This window comes from Chiloscyllium plagiosum, unplaced genomic scaffold (assembly GCF_037043375.1).
Source record: "Chiloscyllium plagiosum isolate Xiang-an unplaced genomic scaffold, Cpla_swu_hap1 HiC_scaffold_28, whole genome shotgun sequence".
In the NCBI taxonomy this organism is placed as follows: domain Eukaryota; kingdom Metazoa; phylum Chordata; class Chondrichthyes; order Orectolobiformes; family Hemiscylliidae; genus Chiloscyllium; species Chiloscyllium plagiosum.
This window is the reverse complement of record NW_028270166.1, coordinates 34,540,853-34,563,962: the sequence shown is the minus strand read 5'-3', so window position 1 is coordinate 34,563,962 and position 23,110 is coordinate 34,540,853. Positions and strand designations below refer to the sequence as shown.

Below are 23,110 nucleotides of genomic sequence, written 5' to 3'. Positions count from 1 at the left end.
TGGAAGTGGGAGGGGAGGTGTGATCTTGTCTACCTCTTTCACAGAATGTAATTCCCCCAGCCTCAGTTTAGGGCAGCAGAAAGCTGCCTCTAACCCATCCCACACCCCACCACCACCACCAGAATGGGGTACTCTCACCGTTTTGGAAATAGCTGGTCCCGAGCCCAAGTCTACGGCGAATGACGGGTCGGGATGGCCGGGGGGATGAGCTGTAGACGTTGTAAAACACACTATTGCGGTTCTTGAAGTGACTCCGCGGATCGTCCCCTTGCAATTCAGCTGAATGGCCGGCCGCCCCCCGCTGCTCCAGGCCGGGGGTCAGAGGCTCCCTGTCCCTGGGCAGTCGTCCCTCGGTGTGAAGCCGGGCTCCGGGACCTAGTTGGCGGGTGCTGAGTGTCCTGCCAGGCCCCCGGGATAGCCGAGGCTGCTCCCGGCTCGGGCTGCTCTCCCTGGCGGTGCTCAGATAGATGTTCTGGGGTGGGGACTCCGCTCCTCTCCCCTGGCCCGGGGGCCGGTAAGCTGCGCCGCTGTTTAACAAACTGTACACCTGCCCGTTATTCGCCCAGCGGATCTTCTGTCTCCACATGCCGTTGGGCTCCTCCTGACCACACGTCCCGCAAACTGAAAGGAAACAGAAAGTAATTGTCAGGAATTCTCTCATTGTTTCACTGATGGAAAAATCTATTGTCACTCTGATCTCTCAATTGGAGCTCCCCATAGAGTGGAGGATAGTTTTGACACAGCTTCAAGTATACTTTGTGTATCTTGCCTCAAGTTTGCTCAGGGCTGATGAGCTCAGATGTTTTAACCCGTTAAACTCAAGATTGTTTTAATGACTACCGCCCACTCGGTTAAAATGGGCCAGTACGTCTTCTCCCCCTCGCTCTCTCTCTCTCTCTTGCTCTCATTCCCCCCTCACCCCCTCCCATGAACTCACCCCCCACCGAGTCTAGTACCAACGGAGAATGCAAGCACCACTCCGTAGAATATTACAGTCAATCCTTCACAATGTGGTTCGCGTTTGTTCTAAGGAAAACAGTTACTGTAACTGTAACGTTCTCGTAACATTAGGGTTGAAGTTTGGTTTGAAAATTATCATCCATCCACATCGCCTGCAAAATAGAAACAGGAATAGGCCGTTCAGCCCCTCTGTTCCACCATAGAATAGTAAAGCACAGGAACAGGCCCTTCGGCCCATGATGTAGTGCCAACATGACACCAAATTAAACGGATCTCTTCTTCCCACCCATGCATGGACCATATCCATCTATTCCTTGCTTGCATATTTATGCGCTTACCTAAAATTCCTTTAAACGTCCCTATGGCGTCTGCCTCCATCACTATCCCTTGGCAGTTCCAAGTACCTAGCATTCTCGGTGTAAAAAAGCTTGCCCGTCGCATCTCCTTTGAACTTTCCCCCCTTACGTTAAATGCATGCTCCCGAGTATTACACAGTTCAATTCTAGGGAAAAGATTCTGACTGTCAACCCTATCTATGCATCTCAATGAGATGATGGTTGATCTGTGACTTTTGCCTCATATCTGAATATTTTTGCTCAAATAAAATACCTCATTTAAAATTTAAATCTAATCTTGCATCCTCTGCCATGTGTGGAAGAGAGTTCCAAACAACTATCACCCTTTGTTTACAGAAGTGCTTCCACATATCTCTCCTGAATGGTGTGGCCCTAATTTTTAGACTTTGCCACCTAGTTGGTAAAATCTTTATCAACAGCATTAGGAACCTCCTTTCAATTCACCCTGACGCCCACTCACCCAGCTCCTGACTTTCCTGGGGCGTTGTTCAGCAATTCCTCACAAACTGATCTCAGAATGTTTCGGCCATTAAACCTTGGCTCTTAAAGGACTTTTTTTTATTCACAGCAGAATGCGTTGGACAGTCTAACGTCCACTTGTTATAAGAGACATTTCTTCTGATAGTGTTGATGATTATTAGAAATAAACTCTGTATTCATCTATATACAGTGTGTTTAATTTTAAACCATTCCTAATGTCAGACAGCAAACATTTTGCAAAATTTTTATTGTTTGATCATTTCATTTGATGGGTTAAAGTGTTCTGCTCTGTTTGTCCCAACCCACTGCCAGCCCTGGATTTCCTGCTGATCAAATTGTTTTCCAGTGGTGGGACGACAAATTTGTTTCCATTCATCTGGGATTGAAGAACTGAAGCTCCTCTTTTGCTGGCCTGAATACAGTTTCCAAAGGCACAGGGAACAAATGTAATCGCTGCACTGTCTGATGGTTTCACCTTGAGACTCCCACAGTGACCTGGTACAGACGCTCTCGAACTTTCAGCTTCGAAACCAGCACCCATCTCATTTTAAGGTAATACCTTACCACAGCGACACAGGAGCCCATTTCAATCAAGCAGTGACTGGAGGAGCAGTGGAGGAGGAACAAGGGGAAAAAGGTGAACTCTATTGCAGTAAAATCTTGCATTATATTCAATGTTTCAAGATGGCACCAAAGTGAGGTCATGCTTTACATATAACATGCAAAAACAGTTTTCACTATATCTTTATATGCAGTGACAATCAATCTACATTAATGTCAGAGGCCTTAGAATTGATTTTGAAGATTTTTATCTACATAGAATTAGTTACAATTAAGCATGTATTTTTTATAGTAAATATGATACAATCTCAGTGCAATCAGATCTAGCTAATCACCAGCTTCAATACCATTCGCCAAGGTTGAAGAAATTCATCATCACCTTAGACCTTTTATTCTGAGATTGTTCCTTCATGTTCTAGACTATGCATCCAGGCCAAACAACTTTCACCATCCATGCTGAATATCTCAAAAATTCCTGTTTCTGTGAGATCGCCTCTCATTCTTCTAAACTCCAGGGAATACAGGCCCAGACTCCACAGTGTCTCCTCATTGGTCAGTCCAAAGTCAAATCATTCTGGTACACATCTGCTACATTCTCTTTATAGCATGTATATCCTTCCTTAGGCAAGGGGACCAGAATTGCACACAACACTTCAAGTGTGATCACACCAGTATTCTATACAACTGAGGAATAGCTTCTTTGCTTGTGTAATCAAATTCTTTTGCACTAAAGGTTTACGTATTATTTGCCTTCTAAATTACTTGCTGAACATGCATTTTAGCTTTCAATCACTTCTGAACAAGGACACCTAGGTCACTTTGGACAGCAATATTTTCCAATCTCTTACCATTTAAGAAATACTCTGCACCTCCATTCCTCCTACCTAAGTGGTGAATCTCACAATTGTCCATATCATATTCCATCTGCCAAGCTCTTTCTCACTCAGTCAGTATCTCTATGAAGCCTTTTTGCATTTGCCTCACAACTCCCATTCCCACCAGGTTGAACCCAAAGGAGGAGAAAGGTGTTCTCGGCCCAGCATGGCAGCCTCCCTGTGTGCTGGTCTTCTGTTATGGTAGTCTCCCATTGTGGTGGTCTCTCGGTGTGACGGTCTCCCAGTGTGGTGGTCTCCCTTTGTGGCAGTCTCCCAGTGTGGCAGTCTCCTGGCGGTCTTGTGGTATGGTGGTTTCCCAGCTTGGTTGTCTCCCAGTGTTGCAGTCTCGCTGTGTGTTGGTTTCCCAGTGCGGCAATCTCTCAGTGTGGTGGACTTCCTCTGCGGCAGTTTCCCAGCAGTCTCCTGGTGTGGTGGTTTCCCAGCTTGGCGGTCTGCCAGTCTGTTGGTCTCCCAGTGTGGCAGTCTATCTGTGTGTCGGTCTCCCAGTGTGGTGATCTCCCTGTGTAGCAGTCTCCTGGTGTTGTGGTTTCCCAGTTTGGTGGTCTACCAGTGTGGCAGTCTTGTCATGGCATGGAGATCTCATCCCCGTGTGGAGGTCCTCTTCATCTTCGGTGTCCTGGTATTTTAGTGGCTTGGCAGGTGGTCTCATCTGGGTGTGGTGGTCTCAACCCGGCATGGCGGTCTTCTTCAGTGGAGGCTTCCAGCCGAGTTTCTAGCAGTCTGACGTGACAGTCTGCATCTTTAGGGTATTCCATTGTTCCTAAATCAGCTTTCCCCAAGCCCAGGAGCCGTTAACCAAACTGATGAACTTTCTCTTAATTGTTATTATTTGTGTGACATCTGCCATTGATGCCATGGTGGGGCAACTTACAAGACGTTTCACTGTATTTTTCATGTAAAAGTACATCTGACAATAAACGTCTATTCCATGTTGTTAAAAATCACACAACACCAGGTTATAGTCCAACAGGTTTATTTGGAAGCACTAGCTTTCAGAGCGCTATTCCTTCATAACCTAGCTATGGAGCAGGACCATAAGACACAGAATTTATAGCAAGAGATTACAGTGCCATGCAACTGAAATGATATATTGAACAAACCTAGGTTGTTGTTAAATCTTTCATCTTTTGGAATGGGTTGCAGGTTTTGGTATATTAATATGTAAATCCCAGAACTTGTTTTAAGACACATTCTCAAGATAACTCAAGGTTTTATAAAACACTCTGAAAGCTAGTGCTTCCAAACAAACTTGTTGGAATATAACTTTGTCCACCCCAGTCCAACACTGTCTCCTGTACATTATTCTAAGTTGTGTTATCCATGAACTTGGAATTTCACAATTGGTCTCCATATCCAAATAATCACAGAGTCATAGAGATGTACAGCACGGAAACAGATCCTTTGGTCCAACTCAGACATGCCACCAGATATCCCAACCTAATCTAGTCCCAGTCTGAAAAACAACCCTTCACAATCACCCTCTGTCTTCTACCTTTGAGCCAGTTCTGTATCCAAATGGCTAATTCTCCCCGTATTCCATGAGATCTAACCTTGCTAACCAGTCTCCCACGGAGAACCTTGTCGAACGCCTTACTGAAGTCCATATAGATCACGTCCATCACTCTGCCCTCATCAATCCTCTTTCCTACTTCTTCAAAAAACTCAATCAAGTTTGTGAGACTTGATTTTCTATGCACAAATCCAATGCTGACTATCCCTAATCAGTCCTTGCCTTTCCAAATACTTGTAATCCTGTCCCTCAGGATTCCCTCCAACAACTTGCCCACCAACAACATCAGGCTCACTGGTCTATAGTTCCCTGGCCTCTCCTTACCACCTTTCTTAAATAGTGGCACCACGTTAGCCAGCCTCCAGTCTTCCGGCACCTTACCTGTAACTATCGATGATACAAATATCTCAGAAAGAAGCCAGCAATCACTTCTCTAGCTTCCCACCTAATCAGGTCCTGGGGATGTATCCACTTTCATGTGTTTCAAGACATCCAACACTTCCTCCTCTGTAATATGGACATTTTTCAAGATGTCACCATCTATTTCCCTACATTCTATATCTTCCATGTCCTTCTCCACAGTAAACACTGATGCAAACTACTCATTTAATATCTCCCCTATCTCCTGCAGCTCCACACAAAGGCCTTGCTGATCTTTGAGGGGCCCTATTCTCTCCCCAGGTACCCTTTTGTCTTTAATATGTTTGTGAAACCACTTTGGATTGTCCTTAACCCTATTTGCCAAAGCTATCTCATGTCCCCTTTTTGCCCTCCTGACTTCCCTCTTCAGTGTACTCCTACTGCCTTTATACTCCTCTAAGGATTCACAATCTATCCTGTCTATACCTGACATAAGCTTCCTTCTTTTTCTTAACCAAACCTTCAATTTCTTTAGTCATCCAGTATTCCCTTAACCTGCCAGCCTTTCCTTTCACCCTAACAGGAATATACTTTCTCTGGACTCTCGTTATCTCATTTCTGAAATCTTCCCATTTTTCAGCCGTCCCTTTACTTGCGAACATCTGCCCCCAATCAGCTTTGGAAAGTTCTTGCCTAATACTGTTAAAATTAGCCTTCCTCTAATTTAGAACTTCAACTTTTGGATCTGGTCTACCTTTTTTCATCACTATTTTAAAACTAATAGAATTATGGATGCTGGCCCCAAAGTGCTCCGCCACTGACACTTCAGTCACCTGCCCTTCTTTATTGCCCAAGATTAGGTCAAGTTTTGCACCTTCTGTAGTCGGTACATCCACATACTAAATCAGAAAATTTTCATGTACACACTTACAAATTCCTCTCCATCTAAAATCTGAACAGTATGGCAGTCCCAGTCTTTGTCTGGAAGGTTAAAATCCCCTACCATAACTACCCTATTATTCTTACAGAGAACTGAGATCTCCTTACAAATTTGTTTCTCAATTTCCGGCTGACTATTAGGGATGTCTATAATACAATTCCAATAAAGTGATCATCCCTTTCTTATTTCTCAGTTCCACTGACTGTTTGATCACTTGTTTTCTCAACTGTACCAGTCTCACTCAGATTGATCTCTTTCCTCACTATCTCCCTGGGTTCCACCCCCCACAACCTTACCAGTTTAAATCCTTCTGAGCAGCTCTAGCAAATCCTCCTGCCAGTATATTAGTCTCCTTCCAATTTAGATGCAATCCGCCTTCTTGTACAGGTCACTTCTACCCCAAAAGATTCAAAAATTTGAATCCTTCTCCCATGCACCACTTCCTCAGCCTTGCTCTGTCTTCCTATTTCTGCCCTCACTAGCTCATAGCACTGGGAGTAATCCAGGTATTCCGTCTCTCGAGGATTTCCTTTTTAAATTCCTGCCTAGCTCTCTATATTCTTCCTTCAAAATCTCATCCTTTTCCCTTCCTATGTCGTTGGTTCCAATGTGTACAATGACCTCCTGCTGGGCTCTCTCCCCCTTGAGAACATTCTGCACCCTCACCTTGATCCTGGCACCAGGGAGGCAACACACCATTATGATATTTCCCTGCTGGCCACAGAAATGACTCTGTGCCTCAGACTTGACAGTCCCCTAACTCAATTGATCTCTTGGAACCTGACGCATCCCTCATTGCATTAGAGCCAGTCTCGATACTAGAAACTTGGCTGTTCATGCTGCATTCCTCTGAGAATCAATCACTCCCATCATTTTCCAAAACAGCGTATTTGTTTGAAATGGGGTTAGCCACAGAAGACGCCTGCACTACCTGCCTACCTCTCTTACCTTTCCTGGAGTTAACCTGTCTATGTGACTGTATCTGCGACTTTTTTTCCTTTCCTATAACTGCCATCCATCACACCCCCTTGCTCTTGTAAATTCCTCATTGCCTCTAACTGTCTCTCCAACCGATCCATTTGCTCTGATAGGATTCACAACCAATGGCATTTATTGCAGATGTAATCCTCAGTAGCACGTAAACTCTCCCTAAACTCCCACATCTCACAAGAAGAGCACATCATTTGACTAAGAGCCATTTTTTTCTTCTTCCAAACTACAGACCCAGAAAATAGCACTGTCTTATTCCTCTACAAAACATTGCTCCAGGCTAACTTAATATTTATGGCTTATATTTTTAAGTTTAATCAAGAGACGTATCTCAAATAAAACATATAATCAAGACTCGACTCACTATTGTAGATTTACAGCAAGGCTATACTTAAACCTATTTACTTATCTGTTTCTATGCTGTGACCTCTCCCAAGCAGGTTCCTCCAAGATCAGTTGTGAATTTTGTGAATAGCTGGATTCCAAGGATTAATCCATTGGTCACAATCTGCCAAACATGACGATGACCTACTGTTTTCTCCCTCCACAATCCATACTGGTGTATTAGCTTCTATTCCCATACACTTCAATTTTGCTTACTAACCTCATATGTGGCAGTTTATCAAAGGCCTTTAAAAATCCAAATAGACAATGTTCATTGATTCCCTTTTACCAATCAACAAATATTCCTGTCTTGCCAATAAGCTGAGGGAAGTCATAAAAAGTTTTCTTTAATATGAATAAGTGGACATACTTGTGTCATAGAAGTAAGAGGTGTTGAGTTTGGATTTCAATACATTGCTGTTTAGAGCCTGATTAAGTTAAACTACCTGCCAATTCAGGAAGCAATCTTGAGATAATGATCAGTTGCAGAATTCAGCAAATTCATTCAAGAATGTGAAATAATCCTACAATGCCTGGGACATTTAGAGTTTTTGTTTAAGAAAAGTGCAAAGCTAAACTAACATATTGTCATTAATTCTATTAAACACTCGAATTAGCAGCCTGCACTCTAAGACCTGGCTATCCTTGATACTTTTTTTAGATTAGATTACTTACAGTGTGGAAACAGGCCCTTCGGCCCAACAAGTCCACACCGCCCCGCCGAAGCGCAACCCACCCATACCCCTACATTTACCCCTTACCTAACACTACGGGCAATTTAGCATGGCCAATTCACCTGACCTGCACATCTTTTGGATTGTGGGAGGAAACCGGAGCACCCGGAGGAAACCCACGCAGACACGGGGAGAACGTGCAAACTTGACAAGCCAATATCCATACTTGGCCTATCAAAAGCCAGAACCTAGTCTTTGCTATCCTCTACAAGGGTAGACAAATCCACTGCTGCGGATCCCCAAAATGTAACTTCACATTTTATGGCACATTTGAAGATTTTCTGAAAGACTGGGTTTCAAACCGCGGCTGAAGCCTTTAATCAGCGAACAACAGCTCCAACTGTTCCGTAGTTAAATGCCTTTCCTTTATTGGTCAGAGTATTGAGCACAAGAGTTGGGAGATCATGTTGCAGCTGTACAGGATGTTGGTTTGGCCACTTTTGGAATATTGTGTGCAGTTATGGTCTCCTTTCCATTGGACGGATGTTGTGAAACTTGAAAGGTTAGGAAAAGATTTACAATGATGTTGCCAGGCTTGGAGGATTTGAGCTATAGGGAGAGGCTGAATAGGCTGGGACTGCTTTCCCTCGAGCATAGGAGGCTGACGGTTGACTTTATAGATGTTTATAAAATCATGAGATGCATGGATAGAGTCAGTAGACAAAGTCTTTTCCCTAGGGTGGGGGAGTCCAGAACTAGAGCGTATAGGTTTAGGGTGAGAGCAGAAAGATATAAAAGGGACCTAAGGGGCAACATTTTCACGTAGAGGGTTGTGCGTGTATGGAATAAACTGCCAGAGGAAGTGATGGAGGCTGGTGCAATTGCAACATTTAAATGGCATCTGGATGGGTATATAAATAGGAAGGGCTTAGAAGGATATGGGCCAAATGCTGGCAAATGGGACTAGGTTAGATTGGGATATCTGGTCGGCATGGATGAGTTGGACCAAAGGGTAGCTTTCCGTGCTGTACATTTGTTTGACTCTGTATGTGACGATAAAAATGGTGGAGCAGGAAAATTGAAAAGCAGTAGGCATGCAGATGGCAAAAATTCCATTTAGCCTCCTAACATTAAAAAGGACCAAAATGTGAGAGCTGAAAATTGGGCCAAAGAGACACACTTATTAAGAGAAAGGAAGCAGAATGAAGAGATAGTGACAGCACATATCCTTCCTCAGATTATATTTAGAGATTTCCAAACTGTGCAATCTTAGTAAAGGATATTGTTCCATGCCAAATTATTCGCCTTAATATTGTAAATATTTCCACTCTTCAAGAAAAAAACAGGATCCCTTGCAGCCCAACACAAGGCAAACCTTTTGAGGGTTACTTTTACCAAAACTTAATTTCACTTATAATTAACCTCAGCACCTCTAGACAATGAAGGAGCTTCATTCTGAAGACTTGCTGTTCAACAGATTTGGGCTCAGTTGTGATGACTGTGGCCAAATGGTCACCTGAACAAAGTACCTGAAGGTAGTGATACCTGGAGAAACATTGCTCCAGCAAGAATCAAAGCTGTCTGATTAGACAAATATGGTAGCAAAGCAAAACTAAGATTGTGTTGAAAAGTATGCAGTTCCCTGTGAAACATACTGATACTACTTCTTCGTTAAGGTGATAGGAGGTAAAACCAACTATTTCTTCATTGCAGTGATAGGAAGTACAATCCACTATTTCTTTGCCAGCGACTTTTGTGGATTCTCAAGCAATTACTTAGCTCCAAGATGACGGCAGAGTAGGGCCGCTGAGCCACTTTTCTATCTTCTTTCCTCACTTCTTTCTTTTTTTTAGTTTTACTTATTTTTTCTCTCTAGTTACCTTCTGGAGTGAGCTCAGTTATGGAGGCAGTGGCAGCAATGGCAGTGGCTGGGGGCCCGGAGCAGTGACTGATGGTTGGCCACAAGGCGGTTGGTGTGCCCGGGCAGAACTTTGGCAGTTGGCGGAATCATGTAAGTGGCTGGGAGCCTGAAGCAGCATTAGCGCAGGACTCTGACTGTTGCGACGTGGCTGATGAGCCCAGATGGCAGTCGACAATGAAGCAGCAGCATAGAGATGCAGGAATCAAAAGATTGAGGCCAGCACAGGGTAGAAATCAAATGCAGTGAGAAAGAGAGATCAAACCCAGAGTGGGAGAGAGAGGATGTTGATCGGCAGCGAGACAGCAGCACAGAGCTGTAGGGATCGAGAGATCAGGCCCAGCACAGGGGAGAGGTCAAACCCAGGGAGGGAGAGAGATCGAGCCCAGTGCGGGAGAGAGATCAGTGAGAAGCAACTGTAGGCCCATGGCTAAAGGGGGGCTGCAACTTGGAACATTTAATTTTGTTTCTTACTGTAATGTTGAACGTTACACTTATTTCTTTACTCTTCTATTCTTAATGTAAGATTTTGTATCTTGTTACCTAAGATGGCACCATTATAAACTTTTAACTGTACCGAGTACGTGACAATAAAACCTAATTCTAATTCTAGAGACAATAAATAATTAATTAAAATTATTCTAGTCCCAAAGGAAGAAGGTATTATACACAGGGACATTTGATCCTAAAGATACAGTAAATTTAGAATAATTAGATTTGGCTGCTTTTTAGTGGTTGTGATTTATCTTGGCTGAGTTCATTGAAGAATATGGAACAGAGATGAAAGGATTGAATCACAACACCATCCAATCCAACCAAATAAATTTTGACTCAGTGAACTTTAATATTAAAGAAACAAAGCTGCTCGCAGTAAATGCCCCTTATGATGTCAAAACAAGTCAATGTGCTTCTTCCTGTTCAACCATCTTTCCCTACCAAATCTGATGCCTCTCATATCTAATATTCAGATGAATATTAATCATTTGCTGCAAATTCCTCCAGTGGAAAAAATGTCATGTTCATAAATGCTGCAACTGGACCGATGGGATACAAGTGCGATTCCAAACGGTGTTTTCCACTGTGGGTGTTACCCTATGGAGGTTAGACCGTTTTAGAAACATTGCTAGAAAAATTATTCTATTTTAACAAGGCCTTTAGAACACAGCAGGAATTGCCCGAGACTCCTGGCACTGCATCCGCGTAAAACCCAGAACATTTTGGAAAGAAGCAGCGAGCATTGAGGGATTATTGTTAAGTTCACATTTTACAATTTTATCTATTCCGTTTTCTCGACAAACTTTGTGTAACACTCAACCTCAAACTGAGACTGTGGATTATGTCCTCAATCAGTTTTCTCCCTTTCTACATTAGAGGTAACTCCCTCACTAAGATATAATTGTATGAGTAGCTAGCACCTTGTTCAAAAGGTCATTTGTTGCACAAGCGCCAGCCGGTATCTTCAGAATACTAGACCAATGAAGTGTATTGCAGTCCTGTTGAATCCTATTCTCAGCTAGCATTCTACTAGGTTTTTTACCCCATAATTAATCGGCAAAATCTTCAGCCCATGCATGAATAAAAGAAAACTCAATCAAGTACCTTTCCTAAGATCAATGTACATACCAAAATCTCACTGAGTAGCAACAGAACTGTAAACACTGTATGTTCACAAGGTGAACATGTGACAAAGGCCATTTGCTCATCTTATTTCATCGAATCCCTACAGCGTGGAAACAGGCCCTTCGGCCCAACAAATCTACACCAACCCTCTGAAGAGTAACCTATCCAGACCCATTCTCCTACCCTATCACTCTACATTTATCCCACCTACACATCCCTGAAAACTATGGACAATTTAGCATGGCCAATTCACCTAACCTGCACATCTTTGGACTGTGAGGGAAAACCGGAGCATCCGGAGGAAACCCATGCAAACTCCACACAGATAGTTGCTCGAGACTGGAATCAAACCTGAGTCCCTGGCTCTGTGAGGCAGCAGTGTTAACCACTGAGCCACCGTGCCGCCCACCCAGAAATATTTTAAAGTCCCTTATTGATCCAATCAATTCTTAGTCCACTTTCTGCACTACAATTCCTGTAATTTTAGTGCACACATAATTTTATTTCCTTGTTTGTGTAAAAAATCCTCTGAACTCAAGAATTGACTTCATTTCAGTCTTGGTTAAAAACATGAACAAAAAATTGAATACAAGTTAGGATGAGAATGACCATCTTTGAGATTAAAGCAATATTTAACCAAGTGCGATATCAAGATGTCCTAACCATAGAAACCAGCCGGTGTGGGATGGTGGGACTCCCAGCTTGTTGGAGTCATGCCTCTTACAATGGAAGATGCTTGTTTGTTGTAAGTCAACAATTGGGGTATTTTGTTAAGACGGGGCAGGAAACTAATCATGAGCCTTGGTGCTTTCCTTGTTTCTACCTCTTGATCCACAACCTCCCCGACCTTTAACCCTGCTCCTCACATCTTTCAGAATTGGAAACAGGGGTCAAAAATTATTCCCCTTGGTCCACACCAACGGTTCTTCTTCAGATTTTCTTGAGGGCCACTTTTTGATATTTAGAGTTTACTTTTTCATTCTTACCAACTTGTTTAATCAGTCCTGGGGTCATATAGTATCCTCTGATACTGTTGTGAAATCTTGAGGCATTTGGACTCACACAGATTCAGAATTAGTTGAATACATCAAATGTCCTCATTACTAACCCTTCACTTAGTTTAAAATGTCACAATACTCATGAAGCATTAATTTCTTCGCCCACAGCATTTAAAAAGGCACAAGGCTACAGGTGAAAGTTGAGGTCTGCAGATGCTGGAGATCAGAGCTGAAAATGTGTTGCTGGAAAAGCGCAGCAGGTCAGGCAGCATCCAGGGAACAGGAGAATCGACGTTTCGGGAAGAAGGGCTTATGCCCGAAACGTCGATTCTCCTGTTCCCTGGATGCTGCCTGACCTGCTGCGCTTTTCCAGCAACACATTTTCAGTACAGGTGAAAGTTAGCAACAAAAGCTTTCTTCAAAGTTACTGCTACATTTCTACACGCAAAATACCATCACCATAAAAATACTTCCTACAGATTGGTGGGATCACAGCTAGTGTGTTTCCAACACATATACCCAAAGATTTAAGAATGTAATCAGGCAATTATTTACTATCCCTTTCATTTCATCTCAATCTCAGATTTAAATTTAACACTTGATACAGTGTTTATTACAATAGCATCCAGTATATTTTCCTCACATATAGTCTTCCTGAAGATATGTAGCCTGAAGATTCCACATTCATTTGCAATTAATTCATTTTGTTGGTTATTTCTAAATTTCCTGCCCCCATTTTAGGGAGATAGTTCTCCTTCAACATCCCTCCTCTCTCTCCCAACCAATTGTGCAACGTTCTTTCCTCTACCCTCCCACTGCAGCCTCTCTCCTTGGATCATTTCATGTATCTTGGGAGCATCCTTTTGATGAAAGAAGATGTAGATGAGGAAGTTCATCATCAGCTCCAGTGTACCAGCTCAACTTTTGTATAACTGAGGAAAAGAGTGTCTGAGGACCAGTATCTCAACACCAATGCTGGAATAATGATTTTCCAAGCAACAATGATTTCCACAATCGTAAATGCTTCAGATACTTGTGCAACCTATAAAAGGCATCTCAAAGCACTAGAGAAGTAGAAACAGTGATGCCTTCATAAAATCCTTCAAATCCATTGACAAGAAAGGTTGTAAACAGCAGTGAACGAACTAATCATTTATAAGCAACTCACTGGACAAGATTTTCCTGACATCAGACATCCAAAACAACTGCTCTACTCAGAAATCTCTTGCAATTGGGGATGCCGAGGAGCACAGTTTTCCTAAAGAGATGAAGCATACATGTCAACACATAGGAGACCATGGGTTATGACAGTTGTCATCGCAGTCACTCACTAATGAATATGATTGTCCACCTAGGAAATTCCGTGTCACTGCTCATGGGTTCTATGGGTCCTTCTGTGGCTAATGAGCCCAATCCTAGAGTCCCATCTCTAACCACACATCTGGCAGCTTTTTCAGGGAGGTGAAATTGGTCTTTGGCTTTAAGAATGCTGACCCTCCTTTTTTCTTTTCCTTTTGTGTACTTCCTCCTGCACGTTCTCAAAGAGTTGTGTCCCTTCACACAGGAGCTTCCTTTAAGTTGGTTTCTTCGGAACAAGGGTCACCCATGCATCTATGTTGCATTTGTTGAGGGAAGTCTTTGAAATGCTTCCTTTGTCCTCCTCTCATTCACGAATATGGAAAAGGTTCATTCAAGAAGGAGCCATACAGATCAATAGTCATGGTCAGGAGCACACAGAAACAAAATCATGGCTTCAGAGGAAGCACACAAACCTCCAAACAACTTATCTACTCTAGCCTCAAACATCACTTGCCTCTACAATCACAGAGTCTATAGATTATAAAGTGAAATTATCAGCCACCTCAAACCCATGGAACCAAGTCATTCTCAATCCTAAGGAACAATCTAAGAAGGAGAAATTACTTAGATGCAGTTATTTCCAATTGTAATTGTGTTTAACCTTAGTCCATGAAGAACCATAGGCGTCTCTCTCTCTCCATTAGAGGGAGACAGTTGGTTATCTAGCTTGAGGGATATCATTACACATCAGCATGAAACAAGATATGGAGGTTCACCTCCTAGACTAGCACCAGCTGTTTGCATGATTCTGCTCCGCACTCTAGTTAGAGAAGGGAAAAATCAGGTAAGGCTTCTAATCTTCAGATTTGGCATCCTGGAATATGCGTTTATGTGGATGATGCAAAGTCAGGGTAGAACTGCACTCAGCTGTGATGGCTCTACTGTTGAATAACCTGCCAACAACCATTGCTTATGTTCATACATGTGCAAATGAATACATGTAAAAGGACTGGAGGTCACCAGCATCTCCTAGTTAAGGGATGAGGGACAGCCAGATTTCAATAAAATATGACAAATCTTGCAGTAACCATGAGCAACAAACAATATTCCACTCTTAACCTGTTGATGTTTAATAAAATACACTCTTAAGGCATGAAATTGCAGTGGATCAACTTATTGCTTACAAAAGACAGCTTGGATGATTCCATCAGTTACAAGCTCATGCAATCACTTAACAGTAACATGGCAACTTTTTCCCAGTCACAGAAGGCTGTTCTCTGATACAGTCATGTTTGTTTGCTGTTCTACGAACTAACTACTGCCAAAAGTTGCAAGCATTTCTGAATTGGATATTGGATTTAAAAAGGACATCTCAAAAGTGAACTACAGGGGCCTCAAGATCAATGGAGAATCACACATTCCTGTTGCTAAACCAGCAGGTGTCCAAACCCAATCTCCACATAATGTAGCAAATGAGGAAGGACTTCAAACTGTTCTGTTGTTTGGACAGGAGCTTGGAAATCTCATCTGTGTTTGCACTGCCAGTAATGCAGGAAGAACTTTCTGGAATTCCACAAATGTTAAAAAACCTCAAAGGTTGCTCATTAAAAGCAGAGTTAGGGATTCTTCAGAGAAATGAAGGACTGTTGTCATAATGGAAACAAGTAATGATATAGATTGGTACAGGCTTATAAATCAGTACAATATTACACTATTTAGAAATGGAGATAGAACACTTCAGAACTGTGGATTGATTTACTTAACATTGGTGATAGGAAAGGTATTGGAATTCTTATCAAAGATCTATTTAAAAAGTGAATGAATGTGGAATTCTTTATCACATAGGGCTGTCGGGGGTGGATCATTCAGTTTATTCAAGAGTGAGACAGACAGACTTTTAACCAGTCTGGAAAAGGCAGGAAAGTGAAGTTGAGGATTATCAGTTCAGCCATGATCTCATTGAATGGTGGAGTAGACTCAGTGGGCTGAATGGCCTACTTCTGCTCCTGTCGAATGTCCTTATTTAAAATCATTGAGAAACTGACAACCTAATTAAGCAGAGTCAGAGTGGATGCTAAAAGGGCAAACCACATTGAATGTTTGGCCAACTATATTGAATTTCTTGAAAATGTAACAAAATCGGTAAGCATAATGCAATAGACATAATATTTCTACCACATATTAAATTTTTATTAAAGTCAGAGCATGTGGAGTTAGAAATTAGAGCTGAAAGCTTTAAGAAAATTAAGAGGTAGTTACTCAAAATGGCAATGGGTTAGAAGTGGTGCATTAACACGGCAGGAGCAACCATCGTTCACTATTTACATTAACACTTTGGAATCAGAAAGAAGAATTTCAAAATTTGCAGGTGATCCCAAATTGGGAGATATATTTAATATAGAAGATGAATGTGACAAAAATACAGGAATGTATTAAAAATATGTGAAGGCAGAAAATAAACAGTGAGGGAGGAACTATTGAAGTGTTTAGCTTCCTCAGAAGTGGATAACTCAGCAGCCCCATATAAAAGGCTGCTAAGGGAAGTAAGGGACGAAATAACAGAGTCCCCGACCATCATTGTTCAGTCATCTCCAACCGGAGGTATGATGCCAGAGGACAAAGGGAGGAAGAGAAGCTGAACTTATTATAGGCCAATCAGCCTATCTTAGTGACGAACAAACTTTTGGAAGATATTCTGAGAAATGTATATGTGTCATAGTTTATAGAAGTGTAGATTAATTAAGCACAGTCATCATGGATTTATCTGATGAGTGTGAATGTATTGTCTTGAATCAGTAACAAGGAGGGTGGAGGCAGTAGGTATGAATTTCAGCAAAGTTTCTGATATACTCCCACATGGCAGACCGCTGGTCAGGAAATTAAAAGCTCCTGGGATTCAAGCAGGCTCAAAGTTTTTTTTTCCATCTGAGATTTACTTCCAGGCTGTTTTCTTGACTTCTGGGGAATACATTTTGATTTTCATCAGCTCCTAATTCATTTTTACTATTAGCTGATGCAGTCCCACAGCAACATCACCTAATCAAGGTTGTAGATTTTTCAGTCTCTTTTTCTTCAGGTTAACAAAGTGAAAGACCTTTGAATAGACAGCAATTCAATGAGCTCATCCAACCTCAAGCCAAGAACTAATCAGATCAATGCTGACCATGTGTAACATGTCAAATTAATGTTAGATTAAAAGTTCATTTTGCAAAGTAACACCCTTATTCGACAGGACATAACACGGTACTGTTTCAAACAAAAGCTAAACACAGAAAACAATATGGGAAGTTGGGAGGAACAGTTTTGATTTAATTGGAAGTTTTCATTCTTACCAATGTGTGACTGCTGACATTCTCTCTGTTAGCTGTTGCTCCTTTTTCAGTAGGATGCCTTATGGACCTACTTCTGCCGTCTGTTCTGGGTTTCCATCTGCCTCCATCTTTTTTTCTTTTCCTCCCTCTTGGGTCTTTTCCCAGTCCCAAAGGATGTTGAAGTTCAACTGTGCTGGAAGTGGTGGTCCCGGAGAGCACCACATTCCATTTCAGAAAGGGCATTATCTAATGGAGAGAGTTCAGAAGAGACTAACCAGGATGTTGCCAGAAATGAAGGGTTTCAGTTATAACGAAAGGCTGCATATGCTGGAACATTTTCACTTGAATGTAGGAGATTGAGAGATGAACTTATAGAGGTTTATATAACAATGAAGGGGATAGTTAAGGTGAATTTCAGGTGTCTTTTCCCTAGTGTGGGGGATTTCAAGACTGGGGGTATATTTTTAAGGTGAGAGGAGAAAGATTTTAAAAAGACATGAAGGGCTTTTTGTTTACACGGGGAGAGGTTTGTAGGTGGAATGAACTTCCAGAGGAAGTAGGGGATGACAGTACAGTTACAACATTTAGAAGACATTTGGATAAGTATGTGAATAAGAAATATTTGGAGGAATATAGGCCAAGAGCAGGTAGGTGGGACTGATTTAGTTTAAGATTATGGTCAGCGTGAACTAGTTGGACTGAAGGCTCTATTTCTGTGCTGTATGACTCTATAACTCTATAATGCTTGTCCCCAGACTCCCTGCCCCCTTCACTTGCTACTCCTCTGGAGGCAGAAGCTACAATTGGAGGTGTAGAAAGGGTGGCAGTTAGGGAAACCATCATTGGGACAACAGCATCAGAGATAAAGTCTGTGATTACAGCTGTAGCTCCTGTATCCAGGCGTCATAAATTGAATACAGCATCTGAGCTCTCTGCGGATACATCTCTGCCTGCAGTTTGATCAAAATAGGAAGTCACACATCGAGGGGAGCCATGTCTCACGCAGATATGTTTCTCTCTTTAAACTGCACATTGCTTTTCTGTGCTTGCTATACTTTCATTTATGCATTGGACCAATTCAGTGCAGAGGTTGGAAGTAGAGCAATTTTGACAAGGAACAACAGATTACAAATTCCTCAGATTTTCCCGTGGCATTTTCAAGACATATTTGCCCACTACCACTGTCTAATTTGAGCATTGGAGTCAAGGGAAAATACAAAACTGGAGATAATATTGTCTCAGTGGCACGAGGTAGAGGGTTATGATTGATGGGTGTTTTTTGTAACTGGTAGATTCTTTCCAATGGGTTCCACTTATGGGATCCCTTACTGTTCATGGTGATGATTTAACCCGAAAGGCAGGAAGCATGATTGAAAGATGTACAGATGAGATGAAGTTGAGCAATATGATTGATTTTGAGAATGAAAGTTGTACATTGCACAAAGACACAATAAACTTTTCAGGTGGCAAATTGAATTCATTCTGGAGAATGTACAAAGGAATGCCTGAGTGAAATCAGTTGTTTGGTGTTTGATTATGTGTGTCTGTTAACTGTTTTCCGTGCTGTGTGTACTTAAATAAAGTATAAATAGAGTTCCTACTTAGACATCGAAATTGGAGCACCATCTCTGTATAAGGAGAATGTTTTTCACCCAAACAGTGGTGAGCCTGTGGAACTTTCTGCCACAGAAAGATGTTGAGGCCATAGCACTGAATGTTTTTAAGACAGGGTTAGACATAGTTCTTAGGGATAAAGGGATCAAAGGGTATAGGGGAAAATGGGACAGGAGATTGAGTTGGATGATTAGCAATGATCATATTTAATGACAAAGCAGGCTTGAAGGGTCAAATGGTCGGCACCCGTTGAATTTCTATGTTCCTATATCACCAAGGCATAAAATAATAGAATAAATTGTATGATTCTAAGATATGTAGAGGAATGCAGGGACATTGAAATGTATGACTAGAGATCCCATAATGTAGAAAGACAAGTAGTTAGGATAATCAAAGAGATATGTGAATTATCTCCCTTTATTGGGTGAAGTCTAAGTTTTATGAGCAAAGAAGGTATGCTAGAACTGTATAACGGATTATTTAGACTGCAGCTAGAGCACTGGAAACATTTAGATTATGGAATAATAAGATTCACATAAAGCATGCTTTGACTGATCATCCACATGAGAGAGAGAGAGATGCCATCCCAGAATGAGCATGTGAACTAAGACTAGAGAGCTGTATTTGAGAACCTACTATATACAGATGTAAATGCAGGATTGTAACAGTGAATACACAGTTGAAGAATTTTACTTTTTAGTAACAAACAGCCTCAGGAACAGTGTGTGTGCAGATACCCAAAAGCCTGAGATATGCCAGACTGGTATCTCAATGTGCAGTTAGCAGTGTTGGTCTGAACGACAAGATAAAGTGTTGGTCATAGCATTGCAGGGAACATATGATCCCTTTAGAGATAGTCCAGATGAGATTTACAAATAAAAACACGTTTCCAGAAATGGGGAATGTATGCTACGAGGAAATATTGTATAGGTTATAGTTGTTTTCTTTAGAACAGAGGACTCTGAAGGGAGATTTATATCAAGTTTATAAAATAGTAAGAGACCTGGATAGAAAAGCTAGAAAGGAACCTATTTCCATTAGCCAAATGTTCTGAGTCTTTGGAACTCTGTTTTTTATTCACTCGTGGGACATGGTCTTCACAGGCTGGACAGTATTTATTGCCTGTCCCTCTTTGTACTGGAGAAGGTTGTGGTGAGCCTCCTTGAACCACTGCAGTGCATGTGCTGTAAGTAGATCCACAATGCCCTCAGGGAGGGTATCTCAGGATTTTGACCCAGCAACAGTGAAGAAACGCGGATATATTTCCAAGCAGGAATGTGAGTGGCTGGGAGGAGAATGTGTGGGTGGTGGTGCCTTGCCACAGAGAGCTGTGGGGGCAGAGACCTTGTGTATATTTCAGCCTGGGATTGATACATACTTGATCAGTAGGGGAATCAAGGGTTCTGGGGAAAGGGCAAGAAAATAGACAATAGGAATGCTGGATCAGCAAGGATCCGATTGAATGGCAGAGCAAGGAACCTAATGGCCTACACCAGCTCCTATTTTTTATGGCCTCCTGGTTTTATGGTCTCAGAGAAGTCAATAACTATGGAGTATGAATAAGACAGAACCATGAACAATAAGCAAGTTAGAGACCAAGACGAGAAACTGGGTGGTCAGCAGTTTAATGAGAATAAGTTTGAAGGAGCAGGAACTTTGTTTCTTACATTTATAATTAAATCCCAAGCAGTACAAGAATAAAGCATGTGCATCTGAATGTGAGAATGCATGTGAGATGAATTGTATGTGAGTGGATGCACATACAAATGTACTTATATACTTATACATTAATATGCATGTGTCTGAATATGAGTTTATACACATTCCTGTATGTTTGTGTATGCATACATAACTAGGTTTGCATATACCCAGGGGTGTTCTTAATTGTAGTTTTTATTACATATATTTGTGTGTGGCTCTGGGCGTATGTACAGAGACATCAATAACCAGCAGGCCTGGGAGTGTTGTGCTCTGTAACATCCACCGTTTAAAGGTTGATGATGATATGATGCATTTGGAAAGTTAATGGAAGCTGCACCATAACAACAATGGGAAAGTAAGTGGGAAAATAATTTGGGGATTGGGGCAGAAATCTACAATGAAAGCTTGATTGAGATTTTTGAAGAAGTAATAAACAGGATTGATGAGGGCAGAGCGGTAGATGTGATCTATGTTGACTTCAGTAAGGCATTTGACAAGGTTCCCCATGGGAGACTGATTAGCAAGGTTAGCTCTCACAGAATACAGGAAGAACTAGCCATTTGGATACAGAACTGGCTCAAAGGTAGAAGACAGAGGGTGGTGGTGGAGGGTTGTTTTTCAGACTGGAGGAATGTGACCAGTGGAGTGCCACAAGGATCAGTGCTGGTCCTCTACTTTTTGTCATTTACATAAATGATTTGGATGCAAGCATAAGAGGTACAGCTAGTAAGTTTGCAGATGACATCAAAATTGGAGGTGTAGCGGACAGCAAAGAGGCTTATCTCGGATTACAACAGGATCTTGACCAGATGGGCCAATGGGCTGAGAAGTGGCAGATGGAATTTAATTCAGATAAATGCAAGGTGCTGCATTTTTGGGAAAGCAAATCTTAGCAGGATATACACTTAATGGTAAGGTCCTGGAGAGTGTTGCTGAACAAAGAGACCTTGGAGTGCAGGTTCATAGCTCCTTGAAAGTGGACTCGCAGATAGATAGGATAGTGAAGAAGGCGTCTGGTATGCTTTCCTTTACTGGTCAGAGTATTGAGTACAGGAGTTGGGAGGTCATGTTGCAGCTGTACAGGACATTGGTTAGGCCACTGCTGGAATATTGCATGCAATTCTGGTCTCCTTCCTATCGGGAAGTTGTTGTGAAACTTGAAAGGGTTCAGAAAAGATTTCCAAGGATGTTGCCAGGGTTGGAGGATTTGTACTATAGGGAGAGGCTGAACAGGCTGGGGCTGTTTTCCCTGGAGCGTCAGAGGCTGAGGGGTGACCTTATAGAGGTTTACAAAATTATAAGGGTCATGAATAGGGTAAATAGGCAAAGTTTTTTTCCCCGGGGTCGGGGAGTCCAGAACTAGAGTGCATAGGTTTAGGGTGAAAGGGGAAAGATATAAAAGAGACCTACGGGGCAACGTTTTCACACAGGGAGTGGTACGTGTATGGAATGAGCTGCCAGAGGAAGTGGTGGATGCTGGTACAATTGCAACTTTTAAGAGGCATTTGGATGGGTATATGAATAGGAAGGGTTTGGAGGGATATGGGCCGGGTGCTGGCAGGTGGGACGAGATTGGGTTGGGATATCTGGTCGGCATGGACAGGTTGGACCGAAGGGTCTGTTTCCATGATGTACATCTCTTGACTCTATGACTCTATAAGCTGAGGAACAAAACAAACTCACGAATCATGAAGAAGCCTGCCATTGCAGAACATTCCAGCTGCAAACTATTGCATTAGTACAATATTGTATTAAAACAATCTATTCCTCGTGAATATGGAACTTCAGATTGCAAGATTAATGTTTGACATGCAGAAAGCTCTCCTCAGCAGCAGGTTGATAACTGGAGGGTGCAGAATACATAAGCCCCCCAATAAGAAAATGCTAGGAGCATGTCCTGAGTCTGCCACTTACATTGTATCAGACAAAGGTAAATGGAATCCATCATGTGCCGGCAGACTGTGGTTTTACCAGACATGTGCAGAAGTATTCATGAATCGTTGACTGTCTGCCACTGAGGCATGTTTAAAAATAGACTTGCATTTATATAGTACCTTTCATGATCACAAATTGTCATTATCAAGAAGTATGCACATAACTTCTCCCTTCCTCTTTGTGAAAATAGGAGAAAGCAGTCAAGCATCACACAGGAAAAGGGGTGAGAAAATATAGGATGGAAAGCTTAGGTTGATTCAGGGCCCACTGCCTTGTGGGTTTCACATGAGAAGAAATGGAATCCTCGAAAACAAACCTCTAAAATACCAGGAAATCCTTTAATCCTCTCTAATGACAGTAGAATTTGATTAATACAGTCGCCATAAACCAGTATGCCTGGTTATGTTTACTCACAGTTGCACAGCAATTGCCACAGTGACTTGGCTGTTCTCTGCATTCCTCATTCTGTTGCTCAACAACTGGGGTGGGGGTGGGGGTGGAGAAGTATTCACTCTTCGTGAGTACTAGGCAACAACACCTCCAACAAACCAAGAATCTAGCCATCTCTCATTGACTTTCAACAGTATTATTATCACTGAATTT

The 23,110-nt window shown here is 42.0% G+C and overlaps 1 protein-coding gene across 3 annotated transcripts in view; it reads right to left on the bottom strand.

The window, feature by feature from the left end:
- LOC122565226 (protein-lysine 6-oxidase-like) overlaps positions 1-23,110 on the bottom strand; it is a 70,249-nt gene that overhangs the window by 37,632 nt on the left and 9,507 nt on the right. Inside the window, exon 2 of one of the 3 annotated variants that reach the window (XM_087976239.1) lies at positions 139-621. In XM_087976239.1, coding sequence (XP_087832365.1) covers positions 139-621 — 483 coding nt within the window. Of the gene's footprint in view, positions 1-138; positions 801-23,110 lie in introns of those variants that run through there. The other 2 variants (XM_043720985.2, XM_043720984.2) reach the window with 2 other exon arrangements.